Source organism: Rana temporaria, chromosome 1 (assembly GCF_905171775.1).
Source record: "Rana temporaria chromosome 1, aRanTem1.1, whole genome shotgun sequence".
In the NCBI taxonomy this organism is placed as follows: domain Eukaryota; kingdom Metazoa; phylum Chordata; class Amphibia; order Anura; family Ranidae; genus Rana; species Rana temporaria.
The window spans coordinates 293,786,855-293,806,351 of record NC_053489.1 but is presented as its reverse complement, the minus strand read 5'-3'; the positions used below and the strand labels follow the sequence as shown (position 1 = coordinate 293,806,351).

General features: G+C 45.1%; 1 protein-coding gene across 1 annotated transcript in view; it reads right to left on the bottom strand.

The window, feature by feature from the left end:
- Nucleotides 1–19,497, bottom strand: part of JAK2 (Janus kinase 2) — a 278,873-nt gene that overhangs the window by 138,592 nt on the left and 120,784 nt on the right. Inside the window, exon 3 of the mRNA XM_040357463.1 lies at nucleotides 7,678–7,801. Within this exon, the coding sequence (XP_040213397.1) occupies nucleotides 7,678–7,801 (124 nt within the window). The remainder of the gene's footprint in view (nucleotides 1–7,677; nucleotides 7,802–19,497) is intronic.

Sequence of the window (19,497 nt, the reverse complement as noted above, 5' to 3'; positions counted from 1 at the left end):
AATTAGTAAACATAGGAAAGACAGAATTATACGAAAGAAAAAAAAAAGGGACAGACTTGATGGACCACTTGGTCTTTTTTCTGCCGTTACTCTTGTATATAGCTTCTAAATGTTAATGTGACTGGTGAACTACATGCACTAACTGGTCAAATGAGAAAGCACCATGTTAAGGAATGTCAACCCAACATTTCATATTCTTGATATGTGCCTGTTGTAACATAAACTTGTATGAAAAAGTCTCCTGTTCTCCTTGTATTGCTTCCGCTGTGTGAAATCCCTGGTGTACCTGCCAGTCCCTTAGCTTTCTAATTAAAAACGGACCACACCAAGCAGGAGGGCACAATGTGGTCAGTTTTCTGTCTGCGCTAAGAACTCAGCCTGCTCTCCTCCAATAATTACACACGCACAGCCATTCACTCCTTATGCACCTGAGAACAGAGGGTATGTGATCACTTAAAAAAAAAAAAAATGGATCTTGTCCCTTTAAAGCATTTTATACAGTACAGTACTTGTGCTGTGTCATTTTGCCCCCTGTAATACCGGTCAGATCCTGCCAGTTTCTGCCCTCCCCTTTGTAAACTGACCACGGTATATCATGGTTGCTGAGCCCCGACACTGTGGTCAGTTTATGTGCCTCCGTCATCCGCAGCCATCCTCTGTGCTCTCTCCCCCCCCCCCCCCCCCTTCGGATCCTGTGACAGTGCCTGCCCCTGCAACTCCTGCTGCTCTCATAACACTTAAAGGGGTTGTAATGGTAAAAAAAATTCTTCCGACTATACCGTCCCCCTGTTATACTTACCTGACCTCTCGAAAGTCCCGCGCTCGGCCCCGACATCCTCTTCGCCGCTCAGCCTGGCCGTTGATTGGCTAGAGCGGATGGATTGAAAGCAGCGCAGCCATTGGCTGGCGCTGCTGATAATCACATCCAATGATGTGGCGCCGAGTGATACAGTGAGCGGCTATGGCTGCTCGCTGTATCACGGGAGCATGCCCGCAAGGACTCCACACGATGCGAGGGAGCTCGCATGAATGTGTGGAGTTCTTGCAGGGAAGACCAGAGACCGCCGCTGAGGGACCCCAGAAGACATGGATCGGGGCCATTCTGTGCAAAACGAGCTGCACAGTGGAGGCAAGTATAACATGTTTGTTACTTTAAAAAAATCCTCTACCCGCCCCTAAAAAAGGCATTTGTTTTTAAATAAAACACACAGACAGGAGCGGCTTTCATTAGGGAAAAAGGAGGATTGTGTAAAGTTGGCAAATTGGGTTAACAACCACTTTAACCACTTCCCGACGGCCGTACGACTATATACGGCCGCAGGGTGGTTCTACTTCTCTGGGGCGCCGTGTTTTACGGCCGCCCCTTTCCGCGTTCCCCGTGCGCGCTCCAGAGCGTGCAGCGGGGAACTTCTGTGCTGGCCGTGTCCCTTGGACACAGTCCAAGGGAACGGTCAATCGGAGTGGCCGTTTGCTAGGCGATCTGTGCGGCCAATGAGAGATGATCTTATATGTAAACATATGAGATCATTTCTCATTGCCGGCTCTCACACTGACAGCGTGCTGTCAGGGAGAGAGGAGACCGATCTGTGTCTCTTGTACATAGGGACACAGATCGGTCACCTCCCCCAGTCACCCCCCTTCCCCCACAGTTAGAACACTATATAGGGAATACATTTAACCCCTTCCTCACCCCCTAGTGTTAACCCCTTCCCTGCCAGTCACATTTACACAGTAATTAGTGCATATTTATAGCACTGATTGCAGTATAAATGTAAATGGTGCCAAAAATGTGTCAAAAGTGTCCGATGTGTCCGCCACAATGTCGCAATAAAAATCGCAGATCGCCGCCATTACTAGTAAAAAAAATAAATAATAAAAAATAATAATTCTGTCCCTTATTTTGTAGGCGCTAAACCAGTTGCTTATTGCGATTTTTTTTTTTTTTTTTTTTTTTTACTAAAAATATGTAGAATACGTATCGGCCTAGACTGAGGAAATTTTTTTTTTTTTAAATTGAGCTATTTATTATAGCAACAAGTAAAAAATATTATTTTTTTTTTCAAAATTGTCGCTCTATTTTTGTTTATAGCGCAAAAAATAAAAACCGCAGAGGTGATCAAATACCACCAAAAGAAAGCTCTATTTGTGGGAAAAAAATATGTCAATTTTGTTTGGGAGCCATGTCGCACGACTGCGCAATTGTCAGTTAAAGCGACGCAGTGCCGAATCGCAAAAAGTCCTCTGGGCAGGAAGGGGGTTTAAAGCGGGAGTTCACACAATTCCTTTTTTTTTTTTATCTTTTCCCCTTAGATTCCTGCTCGTTTTGTCTAGGGGAATCGGCTATTTGTTTTAAAATATGATCCGTACTTACCCGTTTTCGAGATGCATCTTCTTCCGTCGCTTCCAGGTATGGGTCTTCGGGAGCGGGCGTTCCTTCTTGATTGACAGTCTTCCGAGAGGCTTCCGACGGTCGCATCCATCGCGTCACTCGTAGCCGAAAGAAGCCAAACGTCGGTGCGGCTCTATACTGCGCCTGCGCACCGACGTTCGGCTTCTTTCGGAAAATCGTGACGCGATGGATGCGACCGTCGGAAGCCTCTCGGAAGACTGTCAATCAAGAAGGAACGCCCAGTCCCGCAGCCCATACCCGGAAGCGGCGGAGAAGATGCATCTCGTAAACGGGTAAGTACGGATCATATTTTAAAACAAATAGCCGATTCCCCTAGACAAAACGAGCAAAAAAAATTTGATTCTGGTTTCTTAAAGCAGATTACACAGCAGATTATGCAGAGCAGACACAGCCCACTCTAGTCTTTTTTTTTAGCAGGTTAGATATGAGGTAGACGGATGTAAACAGACATCTGCCACTCCTTAGAGGTTAATGGAGGGTCCGATTGGGTCAGACTGACCATGTGAAAGGGGCCCAAGGCTGCTTTCACACCGATGTGCAAAGGTTTACCTGCACCGCGGGTGCGGCGTAGTGCACCTTTGACTTTCCTGCCGGTTAGCTGCACTTTACCATAGACTTCCATTATATTCTGCAGGTGTGGAGTACTTTCATAAAGCAAACCAAACTCCCAGGTTATAACAGAAGTCTTTGGCTCAGTGCAGGTAACCCGCAGGTGCACTGCTCTACACCTGCCGAGGAAATTTTGTACTCTATGCATTTTATTTAAGAATACCTATATGAGCTGTTGGTTCATGTGACTGGTGATATTTAAATACTGCTTTTACCTTAAAGTGGTTGTAAATTCTTACATATACCCAGTGAAGTGACTGGCCTCAGGTGATACACAGTGATAAAACAAATCCTCCTACATAAGTTGTATCAGTTTATCAGCAATCTTCTCTTCTCTATATCTTTTCAAAGTCCAGAATTTATAAAGCTTGTCTGTACGGTCATAAAAAGGGTGACGGAGAGCTGAAATTACACTCTGAAGAACTCAGTGAGGAGAGATCCGAGAGCTGTTTGGAGGGAAGGGACACACAGGAACAGAGCAGAGTCACCTTGTTTCTCGTAATGTCAGGAAAACTTGTCAGAAGTGACTCATGCAGATGGAGCAGACAGAAATGACACTTTGCGCTCTAGATTGAGACAAGTACACAGTATAGAGAGAGATATGCTTTGTCCATATTTAATGTTGGAAGTTTATAACCACTTTAATAATTTGTGGCTTCTTGTTGTTGCTAATCTCCTACATCCACTTCCTGTCTACAAACATGCACTTTATTAATGGCTGCATTGCATTTCTCAGGATGGCTTTCCCAGTGAAAACAGTCAAAAGCCCATTTACCAGGCTGACTACACAGCAGAACAGTTGGAAGACAGAGGAAGTTTAACAGGAAGTGCCTAAACAAGGACTTTCATGGTGCTGCCATCTACACGCATTTAGATGGTGTGTTGAGGTGGCATTCATGATGAATAGCACCTGAGCACACCAATGTAAGTAATGTATGTTAAAGCAACACATGTGTTGCCAATGTGCTTTACGTTTTGGATAATGTGAGTTCTTTGTGAATTAACTAGCTGTTGTGAGAATAGGGCAAAATCAAATGTTCTTATTGTATTTCCTCTTCTGGTTGAATTAACTGGGACTATTGTTTTGAGCCATTTTCTCTTTTGGTCAAATGTTTTTAGTACTCTTTACTAGAATAAAAGAAGCGCTCTGTGCACACATGTGGGCGCACTCCCGAGCTGGGCTGTTTTTGTCCATAGACATACACAGCGCAGCTCAGCCCTACTCCCTCCTCACAGATTTAACTTACAGCAATAGCTCCTGCTGCTCCCAGAGTCTCTTGTGAGAGAAGGGAGTAAAAAAAAAAAAAAAAAAAGACCACATACAGCAGGGCACAGCTCTGGATCGATAGAGGACTCATGTAAGTGTTTATGGATGGGGATTGGAGGCACACAGCAAGTGCTTAAAAACATTTAGTACCTTAATGCAGTGAATGCATTAAGGTAAAAAATATTTTGGCTTTAGAACCACTCTTGGCCTATGAGCTGCCTGCAAATTGCATAGGCACTGCACCACATTCCTGTGCAATTCACATGCGATTCAGTGGGGTGCGATTTAAGCCCATTCATTTAGAATGAGCTTAAATTGCACCACATTGCACCATAGAGATGCAGGCACCTTTTCTGGAGCTGCTCTGCAACCGGATCACATAGTCGTTTTGTACTATATGTGATCTGGTGCAGGAAAACGCACTGGCATTAGTGATATGCGCTTGAGGTGTGGTTACGTTTGTACCGATACCCACAGTGGATCGCAAGGGCAGTATGACTAGAATGTGGTGTTGGAAATGCGCACGAATTGCACCAGTATGAACCTAGGCTAAATAAACAGTTATAGACATTAAAAAAAAAAAGTTTTCTTTTCATAATTAAAGAACATCAGAAACATACAAGGAATCAATGTTAAAATACTGCCACTGTAAATTCATGAAATCTACCCTTACACAATCGTCCACAACTAAATTCAGGCTAAAAATCCTTTTCTTTGAGTACATCATGGGACACAGAGTATAGGCCAATATTCATTACCTACTGGGTTATACGTCATCTCTAGGTGAATGGACACTGGTAGACAAAGTCTTAGACAGGAAGTGATCCCCTATATAACCCCTCCCATATAGGAAGAGACTGTAAATTGGGGTGGAATATAGGACCTTGATACAGTAGATTAGGGTGACGTGGAAGTGCCCATGGCCAGTCTATTGTCGGTCTCAATCTCCGGGAACTAGGCTGGTGCCATTAGAATGACTGGAACCCACTCTCTCCAAATCCTGCATAACAAATATGGAAGGAGAGGGATCGGGGGGAAAGCATAAACCAATGAGTACTGGCTCAATAGAACTACCAGAGCATCTGCTACGATTGCCAGAGGATCCCTTCTTCAGGACACAAACTGATGTAGCTTGTTGTTGAACCTGGATGCCAATAGGTCGACCTCTGGCCATCCCCAACGCTGGCAAATTTCCTGGAACACCCCTGGGTGTAGGGACCATTCCCCCGGGCAAATCTGCCTTCCAGTTCTCTACTCCCGGGATATGGACTGCCAATAGAAAATCACCACATGTCCCTCTGCCCAGGCTAGAATGTGGTTCACCTCCTTCAGAGCAGAACGACTCCCGGTACCACCTTGGTGGCTTATATAGGCCACTGCAGTGGCATTGTCGGACTGAACCCTGATAGGGCAGTCCTGAAGCTCCACTGTCCAGGAACGTAGGGCCAAACATACTGCACGCAACTCCAGGACGTTGATGGGTAAGATCTGTTCTGTCCTTGACCATTTCCCCTGAGCTGTGAGCCCCTCTAGGGTCGTTCCTCAGCCAGAGAGACGGGCATGAACACTCTCCAAGTTACCGGGAGGAAGGATCTTCCCTTTCGCAGGTTCTGATCCTGCAAACACCAGTTTAGGCTCAAGCGTACCCGAGGATATAAGAACATTGGATAATCCAGGGCTTGTCCTCTCCTGTTCCAAGCCAACAAGATATCTTGTTGTACAGGCCTGGAATGGAACTAGGCATAGGGCACTGTCTCGAAAGAGGACATCATCCTTCCTAGAAGACTCATACCGAGCCGAATGGAGAGTTGTCTGGTGCCCTTTATCTGATGCACCTGATCCTTCAGGGCACAGATCCTTGCGGTGACAAAAATACCCTTGCTTGGACCGTATCTAGGATCAGACCTAAATACTTCAGACTTTGAGCTGGTCTCAAGGCTGACTTTTCGTTATTTATGACCGAGCCTAAGCTTTCCAAATACCGCACTGTGCAGGTTATGCTCTGTTCTAGAGCTTGTAGTGAGTGATCTCTGAGCAGGTCGCCCAGATACCCGAGCACCAAGATCCCTTGGGCCCTTAAAAAACCCAGTACTGGTGCTAGGACCTTTGTGAACACCCGGGGAGCAGTGGCAAGCCCAAAGGGTAGAGCCACTATCTGAAAATGACGTTCCTCTACTGCAAATCGCAGGAACCTCTGATGAGGCTGAAAAGATAGGTACATGCAAATACGCGTCCTTTATATCGATTAAGGCTAGAAAGACTCCCATCTGGAGCGAGGCTACAACTGAGCGGACAAACTTCATCTGAAAGGACTGGATTAGTAGATACTGGTTCAGGGATCCAAAATGGGCCTTGTGTCCCAGTTTGGTTTCTGAACCGTAAACAGGTTTGACTAAAACCCTGCTTCCCTTTCGGATACAGGAACCTGTACAATTACTCCTCGATGCACCTAATGATGTAGTGCTTGAAAGAGTAAGTTTCTTTTTGGAGTATCCGAGGGAACACTGGATCTTAGAAACCTGAGGGGGAACCCCCCGTAACTCCAGCTTGTAACCACGGGATATAGTCGAGGTGACCCACTCGTCCTGAACCACCATTCTCCAAATGTCTGCAAAGTGCGCCAGCCTTCCCCCCCGCCTGATAGAGTGGGGGCGTCCCCTCAAAAGGAAGGCTTGTGCTGGGTATAGGAGAGCTTTGGACCCAGGACTTTATCTGGTCCTGGTCTTGCATCTTGCCCCTGGCTCTAGCACCCTGTTGGCGGCGGAAGCACCTTGGCGCCAAGACACCTGAAAAAGCAGTCCCTGAGGAATTAAGCGGGGGATGCCTGGTGCTTTTCTTCATTAGGAGGTTTGTTCAATAAAATTTGAACTGTACTCTTAATAGTTGATAACATGAGAATTATGCTGACTGTTGTTTACATCAATTATTTAGGTAATGAGAAAAATATCTTTGGCATAATAATTTGGAACAGGGTGTATATAGGGGATCACTTTCTGTCTAAGACTTTGTCTACCAGTGTCCATTCACCTAGAGATGGCATATAACCAAAAGTAGGTAATGAATATTAGCCTAACTCTGTGTCCTATGATGTATGAAAAAGAAAAATGGGCAATTATGGATGGTGAGACAATAAGGCCCAGTTATAGTAAACAATATTGCCTGGTTGTCAGATTATCAGGAAATGCAAAGGAAGGTGTTCAGACAGCAGGAGAGTGCACTGGGAGGAGCTCAGCAATGTGATAAAGCTCTTGCACAGCTCATGTTCATGTTATGCGATATCATAAACTAAAAAGCTTAAAATCTCATATACTGAATACCTACTTAGTTGGCTCACAAACTTTTAAGTGGGGCAAAGCCAACCAGGCATTTAGACATAAAGCAAAATACGCACCTTACGCGAAATTTAACAATTTGCTTGCTTGTTTCATCCACAAGGAAGGTATGATTAGGAGGATACCAAGTTCTGTCAGTTTCATTCATTAACGCAAACAGGCTATAATAAACTGGTGTCACACCTGTAAAGAAAAAAAATATATATACATGATTATGTCATAAGGAATTGCAGATACAAAAACAAGCAGTTTGTCTTTGGATATCATTTATGGCAAAATATATTATTTCCCCACCTAAGTCAAGACAGTAAATAGGTGAGAAGGGGATGGAAGGAAGCAGTGTCAGTTATTTTTGCCTTGGAGATTGGTTTTCTAAAATGTGTCCCTCTAGATCAGGGGTGGCAAACACAAGGTCCGCGGGCCGAATCCGGCCCGCCGGACCTTGTATTGTGGCCCGCACAGCAGCCTCCTCATTTAGGGAGGTTGGGATCCCAGTCCCTCAGTCCCGCAAGCGGAGCGGCAAATTAGCGCATGCGCGGCCTGTCAGTCTGAGCACAGGCATCTTCTCCTTACTATGCCGCTCTGTCTCTGCCTCCGTCTCCGCCTCCGCCCCCGCCGTGTCTCCACTCGTTTTGGCTTAGGCTGCCACTCTGGCCTCCGCCTCCACCTCCGCTCTGTCTCCACCCATGTCACTCGATGCGCTCCAGCCACCATGTTGCGGCTCAGGTATTGGCAGCGGCTGCCCAATGATTGAACAAACGGGTGTCATGTGCGGTGGCAGGGGCCATCATCTTCTCCTCCGCGCCGGACAGGATTTCCCCTTGATGTGGCAGCCAGTGTGGGACTGGTGCAGCGACGCCTGCTCTACTCCACAGGCCAGCATATGTGGTGAAATTACATCTCCAGGGATCTTCCATCCTGACCAAGTGAACTGTGGTACGTGACAGTGATACAGATGCACAGTACAGTCACACAGTGTACACTACTACACACATACACAGAGCATCACCATCTCCCCCAATGTTCCTCCTGCCCCCACTTATTCTCAATGTTCCCCCTAATTATCCCCAATGTTCCCCCTAATTATCCCCAATGTTCCCCCTAATTATCCCCAATGTTCCTCCTGTCCCCCCAATGTTCCTCCTGTCCCCCCAATGTTCCTCCTGCCCCCCCAATGTTCCTCCTGCCCCCCCAATGTTCCTCCTGCCCCCTCCAGTGTCCCTCCTGCCCCCTCCAGTGTCCCTCCTGCCCCCTCCAGTGTCCCTTCTGTCCCCCCAATGCTCCTCCTGTCCCCCCACTTATATCCAATGTCCCTCCTGTCCCCCCAAATTTCCCTAATGTTCCTCATGTCCCCCCTGTCCCCCCAATGCTCCTCCTGTCCCCCCCAAAAAGGTACTATAGCCCAATACAAAGGGAGGGAGCCACCTATACAGGGAGGTACCAGAGCTGGGCCAGGAAGGAAGGTAGGAGAGAGTACAGATGTGAGGAATTTTTAGGCGCAATCCTGACCCCTGCACTGTATACGTAGCGCAATCCTGACCCCTGCACTGTATACGTAGCGCAATCCTGACCCCTGCACTGTATACGTAGCGCACCCGGCCCTTTGAGGGTAACCATACTGCTGATGCGGCCCCTGATGAATTTGAGTTTGCCACCCCTGCTCTAGATACATTTCTCCATTGCATTAATTTATTTACACAATGTAATATCTGATAAATAGCATCACAACCACAAAAAATAGCAATGAGTTGTTAAAGCAGAACTCCGGGAAAAAACTTTTACATTTCCTTGTTGCTGAGCTCTTACCTTCACCAACTATGCCATCTATGTTCTTCTGAGCTCCGTAGTACCTCTGTTCCTCTCCGCCCCGTCTGCCATCTCAGTGGAGAGCGGGATCATTACCAAGAATCATCCAGATGACAGAGCAGAGATCTCGGGCTGTGACAGGTGTTGTATGTTTATTTTTGTGAAAATAGTGCAGCGCTGCGCATCTATAAATCTTATATAAACAAATAATTATACATGCCATAAAACAATTTATGAAAGAAAAAATATATATAAAAAAAACAGTTCATATGTAGGTTTCCAAAGCTGTCACCGCTGTGTAAAATCCTATTTAAATGGATCCAATATTCAGTGCACATCACTCCCTGCTAAAATGCCTGCTTACCTCAAGGATGAGTATAAAACTCAGACAGATCACTCCTTGTGTCCACCACGACCAATCTACTTTACCAATGGTCGTAATTCCTACAGTCCCCAGACTGCACCTCTGTGTGGGTAATCAATGTTTGAATTGTCTCCAAACACCACCTTCCGCCATTCGCTTTTTAATAATCAATTCAACTTATATTTCCAGGGGTTAAGGACATGAAACAAAAAAACACAAGTACCATAGTGTTCTCTGCTTTTAAATTAATTAAAAAAGCCCCCCTAAAAAGTTACACTTACAAGAAATAATAAAAACAGCATGTATCAAATCACCAGCTCAATCACGGCAGATCTAGACTCAGGGTTCCTCGCCGGACATCAAAGATTCGACTCCTCCTCTCTAAATGCATGACGGCCTCTCATTGGCCTTCATCAGTAGAAGCTAGGGGGGCCTTTTAATACATTTAAAAGCAGAGAACGCTATGGTACTTGGTGGTGTTTGGAGACAATTCAAACATTGATTACCCACACAGAGGTGCAGTGTGGGGACTGTAGGCATTACTACCATTGGTAAAGTAGATTGGTCGTGGTGGACACAAGGAGTGATCTGTCTGAGTTTTATACTCATCCTTGAGGTAAGCAGGCATTTTAGCAGGTGGCAGTTTGCACTGAATATTGGATCTATTTAAATAGGATTTTACACAGAGGTGACAGCTTTGGAAATCTACATGTGAACTGTTTTTTATATATTTTGTTTTTCATAATTTTTTTTTTATGGAATGTATAATAATTTGTATTTATAAGATTTATAGATATGCAGCGCTGCACTATTTTCACAACATTAATATTGCAATAGGTGTGGTGTACCACTATAAGTATTCAGCAGCTGTGTAGACACTTAGAGGGGTATATTTGATTTTCTTTCACGTCATTATAGGAGTAATTTATTAGCATTGTGGCGCTGATCGTTTTTCTCACAATTTGCATTAGGTCTTGTATGCGAGAACACCGCTCGCCATAACCTCCCATACCGGAATTGTGATAGACAGCGCACTGTTCCAATGCCGGTAAGGGAGGTAGGGCGTTATAGCAAGAGGTGTTCTCACATGCAAGACCCGTCAGAGCCAGAGATCTCTGCTCTGTTATCCGGATGATTTCTGGTAATGATAGTGCGCTGCACTGGTGGGCACTGATGAGCTACACTGGTGGACACTGATGAGACCACACTTATAGGCACAGATGAGACTGCACTAATGGGCACGGAGAATGCACTTATGGGCATTGAAATTCTGCACTGATGAGGCTGTAATCTACCTATCCTGCTGGGTGTTGGAGAGTAGTATGACTGGCTGGCTGCAGAATGAGGGGGTGCAAGTTATGTTGAAGTGGGCTTGTTCACATTTACACATACAGGGCTAGTATACCCTCCCACATTCACTCCAATTCAAAATATTAATGGGAAATTTAGTTTGATTACAATGTACAAAGAGAGAAGAGGACATGGTGCAATCACTGTTCTAACAGCTCCTCTTAGGCAGAATACATGATGTGTTTTTTGGAATACGAGAGCCGACTTCCTAAAGGTTCAAGGAGACGTTTCTCTTCAATGGTAAGGAATTTCACAAATGTAATACCGGTTTTGTTGGTGTGTGTGTGGGGATACTACTGGGGGATTTTTTTGCCAATCCTGGAGTTCTGCTTTAAATGTCATCACAACCACCAAGGTCTTTCTAGCAGGCTTCAGTAAGCTTTAGTACTATGTGAACCTTGATGAAAGCCTGCTGAAGCTTGCTAGCAACATGTTTAACCCTTTCACTGCCAGAGTCCCATTTTGCTTTTTTTGTTTTGTCAAATACTTTTTTTTTAAAAGCATTAAAAACCTCCAAATCCGTGGAATTCGCATGCAGAGCTGCTGTTCGAGAATTATTGCAGTGGCGTGACTTCCGTGTGCAGCAGCAATGCATGGGAGTTTACCAGGTGTTTCTTTGAACTTTGAGGTGTTTTTAGCCTTTATTTTTATATCCAAGTCAACAAAGAGGAATTATCATGGTAAAAAGGAAATACATAGTCATATTCATATTACAGCCCAAGAAACATATCTATATGTCTCTTTACCTATGGCGTTATACTGGGGGAAGTGACATCTTAATCCACCTTACCCACATGTCTAATATTACTTTTATTATTCTCATTCACCCTAACCTCTTTATTTCCCCTTTCTTATATATCCCACCCTTTCCTCCCCTTCCCCAGAAAAAAAAACACCCACCCTATTTCCCCTCTACCCCCCCCCCCCCCCCCCCCAAAAAAACCCACTCAAGAGATGGGACTATCTTATTACTGTAACTCACATACAGGGACAAGCCCCCTGCCGAGGGTTCCTCACTCCATACTTTCCTCAGCTAGCATTCTCTTCCCCTCCTATTTCCCCTCTACCCCCCCCCCCCCCAAAACTCACTCAAGAGATGGGACTATCTTATTATTACTGTAACTCACATACAGGGACAAGCCCCCCGCCAAGGATTCCTCACTTCATACTTTCCTCAGCTAGCATTCTCTTCCCCTCCTCAGAGTACATAAATAGATTCCATCCTGTCCATGTTTCAACATACTGTTCTCTTTTATTTTGAGATGAAAGGACCAGATCTTCTATAGCTCCTATCTCTCGTACTCTGTTAAGCCATCTCACAATGGAGGGTGTTCTAGTGTCTCTCTACTGTAAGGTTACTCCGCTTTTAGCAGCATTAATCAGATGGCACAGCACCGATTTTTTTTTTATAGGTCGGCACCGGAATCTGTGAACAGTGGAGCAAGAAAAAAGCAGGATCATCTGGTATGGGAAACTCTGTAAATTTTTGGGAGATTCTCTGGACCTCCAGCCAGTATTGTCTTAATTTTTCACAGGACCAGAATATATGCAGCAAAGTTCCTCGCTCCACTCCACATCTCCAACAGCACTCTGGGTTTTCTATGGAAAATGTATGCAGCTTTACTGGGGTATAATACCATTGGGTTAGAAGTTTATAATTGGATTCCTGGGTTTGTGTACAAACCCAGGAATTCACTGCCAAGGAGATGATATGTTTACGCCGAGTTGGCGTAAAAATCCTCCCCAGGTCTCTTTCCCACTTACTAATTCCCGGCATCACAAAGTCCCCCTGAGGGGTATTCAGCAGCCCGTACATCTTAGAAACCACTCGAGATAGTGGTTTCTCATCTTCACAGTAGACTTCTAATGTTAATTGTCGCCGTAAATTAAACGGTTGTCCCAAAGATCTCAGAAAATTATTTACTTGGAGCGGCTGCCATAGACTTAATTCAAAAGTCCCCCCAGGTTTCATTAGTAAATCAATAGTTGGCCAGGTTTCTGATTGTAAAAAATTTGAAACCTGGACAATGCCTTTCTCTTTTAGTTTAATAAATGCTCCCCCTTACATTCCTGGTCTAAAACCTGGGTTCCCCATTATGGGGAACAAGGGTGATTGGCCCGTTGAAAACTTTGGGTTTCGGCAGACCTTAGCCGCAATTCACAAAGTTGGACCAATTGTAAGATGTTTCTTCAGCGAGCTCGGTATTACATTATAGCACCAAGGTGCTCTGCGTAATGGGACTGGACTGATCAGTTGCTCCATATCAACCCAACGTTTGTAATTACAATGTCTACACCAATCTACCAACCTTGCCAGGTGAGCCGCTTGGTAGTGTTTAGCGATGTCTGGGACTGCCATCCCACCAAAGCTCTTGGGTAACATCATCAAATCTTTTTTTATTCTTGGTCGTTTCCCTGTCCATATGAATTTTATAAGGAGGGTGCTCATGTGTCGAAGGAAAGCCGCTGGGATGGTTATCGGCAATGTCTGAAACAAATACAACATTTTTGGCAAGATACTCATTTTAACTATGTTATTTCGACCAAACCACGAGTGTAGTCCATGTTGCCATTTGTCAAGAAGAGTGCTTACAGAATTATAGAGTGGTGGGAAATTTATTTTAAAGATGTCCTTTAAGTTTAATAGGATCAGTGTACCCAAGTACTTTAGCACAGTCTTCCACTTAAATCCAAAATTTAGTTGTATAATCTCCCACATCGAAAGGGGCATTGCCACACTCATCGCTTCCGATTTGAAATGATTAATTTTTATATTTGACAGCTCACCATATCTTTCGATCTCTCTCACAAGGTTAGGAAGTGAGACATGTGGATTGGGCATAGAAAACAACAAATCGCCTGCATAAGCTGACACCTTGTGCGTTTTCTCTCCTATTTGTACTCCCTGTATATCCGGGTTTTGGCGTATTCTGTTTAGTAAGGGTTCCAACGAAAGCGCAAATAATAAGGGTGAAAGAGGACATCCCTGTCGTGTACCATTTGTAATCTCAAAAGACTTTGAAAATATTCCATTTACTCTTACTGCGGGCATGTGGGGTTATATAGACGCTCCTGATCCATCCGATCATGCGCTCCCCCACACCCACATGTCGCAGCACCGCAAAGAGAAAACGCCAGCTTACCCTGTCAAATGCTTTCTCATCGGTGTTTAAAAATACGCAAGGGATATCTTTTTCTTTGGCATAGTGGGGCAGGTTGAGGACTTTTGTTGTATTGTCCCTTGCCTCCCGTGTGGGGATAAATCCTACCTGGTCCAAATCTACCAACTCAGCGAGCCATGATTGAAGTCGCGATGCTAGTACTTTCGTAAAAAGTTTTAGGTCTGTGTTCAATAATGAAATCGGCCTATAACTACTGCACTCTGCCGGGTCTTTCCCTACTTTTGGGATTAGCGTGATATATGCCAAGAGTGCATCCGGCGGGAATCCTGCAGTCCGGCCCATTGCATTAAAGCCATATGGCAACAACCTTTAGCATCTGTTCACCTAATAATCGGGCAAATTCTTTATAGTATCTTATTGTATATCCGTCTGGACCCGGGGATTTTCCCGGATTTCACCGTTTTTAATATTGCTTTAATTCCTCCTTTGAAATAGGGACCTCCAAACTAGTTCAGGCAGGTGATGGGAGCCTCGATAAATCTGCTGAGGAAAGATATTCCTCTATCACTGACGGTGCAACCGGTGTTTGTGCCAGGTTATACAAAGTGGAGTAATATTTACCAAATTCCTCCACTATATCTTTTGGCTTTCGCTTTAGTTGTCCCTCCTTCCCCTTAATTTGCGGGATATATATTGAAAGATTTTTTTCTTTCAGTTTCCCAGCCGACAATTTACTGCATTTATCTCCATGTTTGTAGTTTATATTCCTTCCCTGTTGTATTGTTGCTTTGGCACTGGCCAGAAACGACTGCCAGTGTCCCCTTTCCCCCTATCCCTCGATCTCCATTTCTTTCCATTTCTCCTCCCTACCAAGTCCCTCCCATCCTCTGGCCCTTATATATCCAAAGGTCTTCTATAACCTTCAAGGTGTTCTTAATGTGCCTCTAAATTGACAAACCTAAAAAAAGGGAGGGGGGGGATAAGGGGGGTGGAGATTCAGATTTGCAAAAAAAAAAAAAAAGGTCTATCCCATATACCCCTACTTCATATCAAAGTCTACTTCCTGGGGGGCTCCAATGGGTCCCCCTTTCCCTTATCTTTAAGGGTAACTGGTCCTTTTAATCCTGTAGAATTCATTGTTGTTCTTGTTGATCCTGGCAAGTGCTGTAACCAATCTGGTACCTCCGTTGTTGCCTCTATCCCCATAAACTTAAACAGATCAGGGAGGTCTGTATATTGCTGTAAATAAAATGTCTGACCATCTTTCTTTATTATTACAGAGATCGGATATCCCCAACGGTATGTCCCTCCTGCTTTCCTCACATTATCCAATAATGGGCGCAGCATCGCTCTCCGTTGAAGAGTGGCCCGAGAAAGGTCTGGTAGGATTTGTATCCGAGAACCTTCACACATGATTTCTCCTGTTTCCCATGCCCTCCGGCTTATGAGCCCTTTATGTGCATAACGTTGGAAACAGCAAATCACATCTCTAGGTCTATTCAAAATTTACTGAGGGGGGACCCAAGGCTCTATGTAATCTTTCAAATTCAAAAAACTGAGAAGGGGGGGAGTAACGAATTGATGGCATATTGCCACAATAGTCCTCTGTAGTGCCTCTTTCTCTACTGCTACGGGGACTCCCCTGAACCTCAGGTTCTTGCGCCTACGTCGGTCCTCAATTTCCTCAAGTTTAAGCTGTACATAGTCAACACGAGGGGTTTGTAAAATCTGTGTTTGCTCTAAACATTTAACCTGTTCCTCTAGTGTTGCCCAGGATACTTCATCATGGTTCAACTTATCTGTTAGTTGCTGCACTTCCTCATGTACAGTCTCCAGGTATTTGCGATGGGTCTCGTCCATCCGCGCTACTAATGCTTCCATGTCTGCCCAGGTAGGTAGCGCTTGAATGTCAGCGCGGGTAGGGCTTGAAGCAGCACTCTCAGTGCTCCGAGCTCCGACTCCTGTCCTCCCACCCTCGCTTCCACAGCACACGGCTTCTGTTTTTTCCGGCCGGTCAGCGTTCCTCCTCCTCGCTCTCCCCTCCTGCTCCCGGGGTTGACATACCTCGAGCTTCCGCAGTACTGCTCTCACCGCTGATTCGCTAGACCCTTCAGACATCACTGCACCACGTGGCCCTCGTTTCCGGACTGCAGCCGCTCTGGTAAGGGGGAAGAACCGATATATGTCAGGCTGGGATCGGGCTTTAGGAAGCTTCGTCTCCTTCATTCCAGGCTTATCCGATCGTGTCCCCCTCGGTCTTTAAGCCGCACCGGTCTAATAGCTGGGATATTATCGTGGCAGTTCGGGGCTATAGGTGCTATAACAGCATTCTCTTCTGTTTAGTCGGCGGGCGGGGGGGAAGGACCGAGCTCTGGAGCAAGTGTGTCTCTACTCTGCCATCATCAGGCCACGCCCCCTCTGAGGTGTTTTTAAAGCATTGTACCCATGATTGTTTAAATAAAATTACTACATGATGGCCGTATTCTGTCCGCTCTGTCTGTAAACTCTTCCTCACAGTAAAGTAATATATCAGCATAACCACCAGTAAAGGACAGAGGCAGTGAAACATGTTAAGAGACTAAGGCCTCATACACACTATCCGATTTTCTGCAGATTTTTGTCTTCAGATTTACCAAACACATATAATATGGAGGTCAAACCTTTAACCACTTGACCACTGGGCACTTAAACACCCTTCCTAACCAGACCAATTTTCCGTTTTCGGTGCTCTTACATTTTGAATGACAATTACTCAGTCACTCGTTCTCTATATGCTGTATTTTAAAACTACCGTTGTGAGTACCTAGTGTATAAGCCGTTTTTATACTATTAAATTGCTCCTACGTTATTACGCTATTGGTGCTTTTCTTTTATCTTTCCGCGTGAGGACCATTGCCACCTCCAACGGCCTGAAATTTCGTTGCTGCACTTATCCATATAGAGTTGTTTAATGCTGTTACCTTACAGCAGTAAGGTAAGGGGACATCTGCACTACTTTTAAGGAAACTGGAAACCCTTCCCCGGCAAGCACTATATGTTTGGACACTTGGCACCAGCACCAGCACTTTATTACATGCGTTCCAGTAGCGTTCAGCCTGCTGCTCCTGCATGAACACTTATGCTGTTTTAACTGTTTATATGTTTGCTATTACCCACATGTATAATTTTGTAGCCTTCTGGCTTTAGCAGAGCCTGCTGTCTTATTCACCTAGCACTATTGTGTTCACCTTGGATTTGTTACTATGCATCACTGAAGTCATGTACTGTTACATCGTTTAGATGCACTAGATGCACTTATTTCATTTTTGGATCTAGCACTGTATTTAAGAGATTTATACTATTATTTCCTATCCCTACAGCGCAGCACTATTTTTTATTCATATATTTTGGGTTTTGATACACTTGCAGTGCCGCAGCAGTTTTATCTTCTCTCCCTTTGTTTGTTCACTGTCCTTCCCCACTCTCCCACCCCCCCTCCCTTCCCTTTAGTTTCCCTCTCACAAGTCCTTTGGTAGCGCGGTAATACCCCTTTTTACATTTACTCAGTCATACAACACTGTACCCAAATTACATTTTTGTCCTTTTTTTTCACACAAATAGAGCTTTCTTTTGGTGGTATTTAATCACAATTTGTTTTTTTATTTTTTGCGCTATAAAAGAAAAAAAGACTGAAAATTCTGTAAAAAAATAAATATTTTGTTTGTTATAAAATTTAGCAAATTAGTAATTTTTCTTCATACATTTTGGCCAACATTTATACTGCTACATATATTTGGTAAAAATAAACGGAAAATTGTATACTTACCTTCCGTAATTTTCCTTTCCTGACGCATCTTCATGGCAGCACACACTGGGTTGTGACTCCGCCCCCACAACCTGACAGGATTGGTTAGCTATAAATTTGAAGGGGAGACACCCGGCATTATTCTCCGTAAATATCATCATTGAACAGTAGGGTGGGCAGCTGTGTGCCGCCATGAAGATGCGTCAGGAAAGGAAAATTACGGAAGGTAAGTATACAATTTTCCGTTTTCCTGACGCATTCATGGCAGCACACACTGGGAAATAACTCGCCAGTCGGGAGGGTTCAATGCAAAAGTATTTTATTCCCTATAGAGCAGAAGAATTGGCCCTGATGACAGATCTGCCAAATTCGGCCGTAGCCAAGAGAGCGGCGTCCACCCTGTAGTGGGCGATAAAGGTATGCCTGGAAGACCAGGTTGCTGCTCTGCATATAGTCTCCGCAGAAACACCACAATATGCTGCCCAAGAGGTTGCCACTGCCCTGGTTGAGTGTGCCCTGACGCCTTCCGGGATCTCCATCTGTTGAGTGGAATACGCTTTTCCAATAGCTCTGACCAGCCAAGAGGCGATGGTGCGGGAAGTGGCCGCCTGACCCCGCCTGGCCCCGTGAGGTATAATCAAGAGAGCGTCTGTTGATCTGAGATGAGTAGTAGCCGACAGATATTTGGAAAGTGTAGATTTAATGTCCAGGGCATGAGGTTCGCCATTCTCATTAGAAAGGCATGGTAAGACGATGTCCTGGCTGTAATGGAAGGCCGAAGTAACTTTGGGCAGGAAACGGTCTGATGGTCTCAGAATCACTCTGTCGGGATGAACAATCAGGTATGGTTCTTTAGACATGAGAGCTTGCAACTCCGACACTCTCCTCGCCGAGGCAATGGCGATGAGGAAGGATAACTTTAAGGTCAGATCCCATAGAGAAATCGAGTTGAGTGGGAAGAAGGGAGGATTGGAGAACGCCTCGAGGACCACCGAAAGATCCCAGGACGGGAAGGACGGTCTTCTGGGTGGTCTGATCTTTACGCATGCCTTCATGTACTGGATGATCAAAGGATGCAAGGCCCACCTGGTGCCAGTTTTGGCGGACAGAGCGGAGATCTGTACCTTTAGGGTGCCTGAATTTAGTCCCTTGTCAATTCCCGTTTGCAGGAACTCCAGGATCTGGTAAGGATCGGGTGAGACGGGGTTCCAACCTTTGAGTTGCGCCAGCTGGGCGAATTTTTCCCAAATCCTGGTATAAATGGAGTTCGTGGAGGGTTTCCTGGCCTGCATTAAGGTTGTTATAACCGCTTGGGAACATCCCTGTTCCCTTAGTCTAGCCCTCTCAACCTCCAGGCTGTCAGGTGGAGCCTGTCTGGGGCTGGATGGGGAGACCGACCTTGGAGTAGGAGATCCGCCGTAACTGGAAGGTGGATTGGAGGTCGGGTATTGAG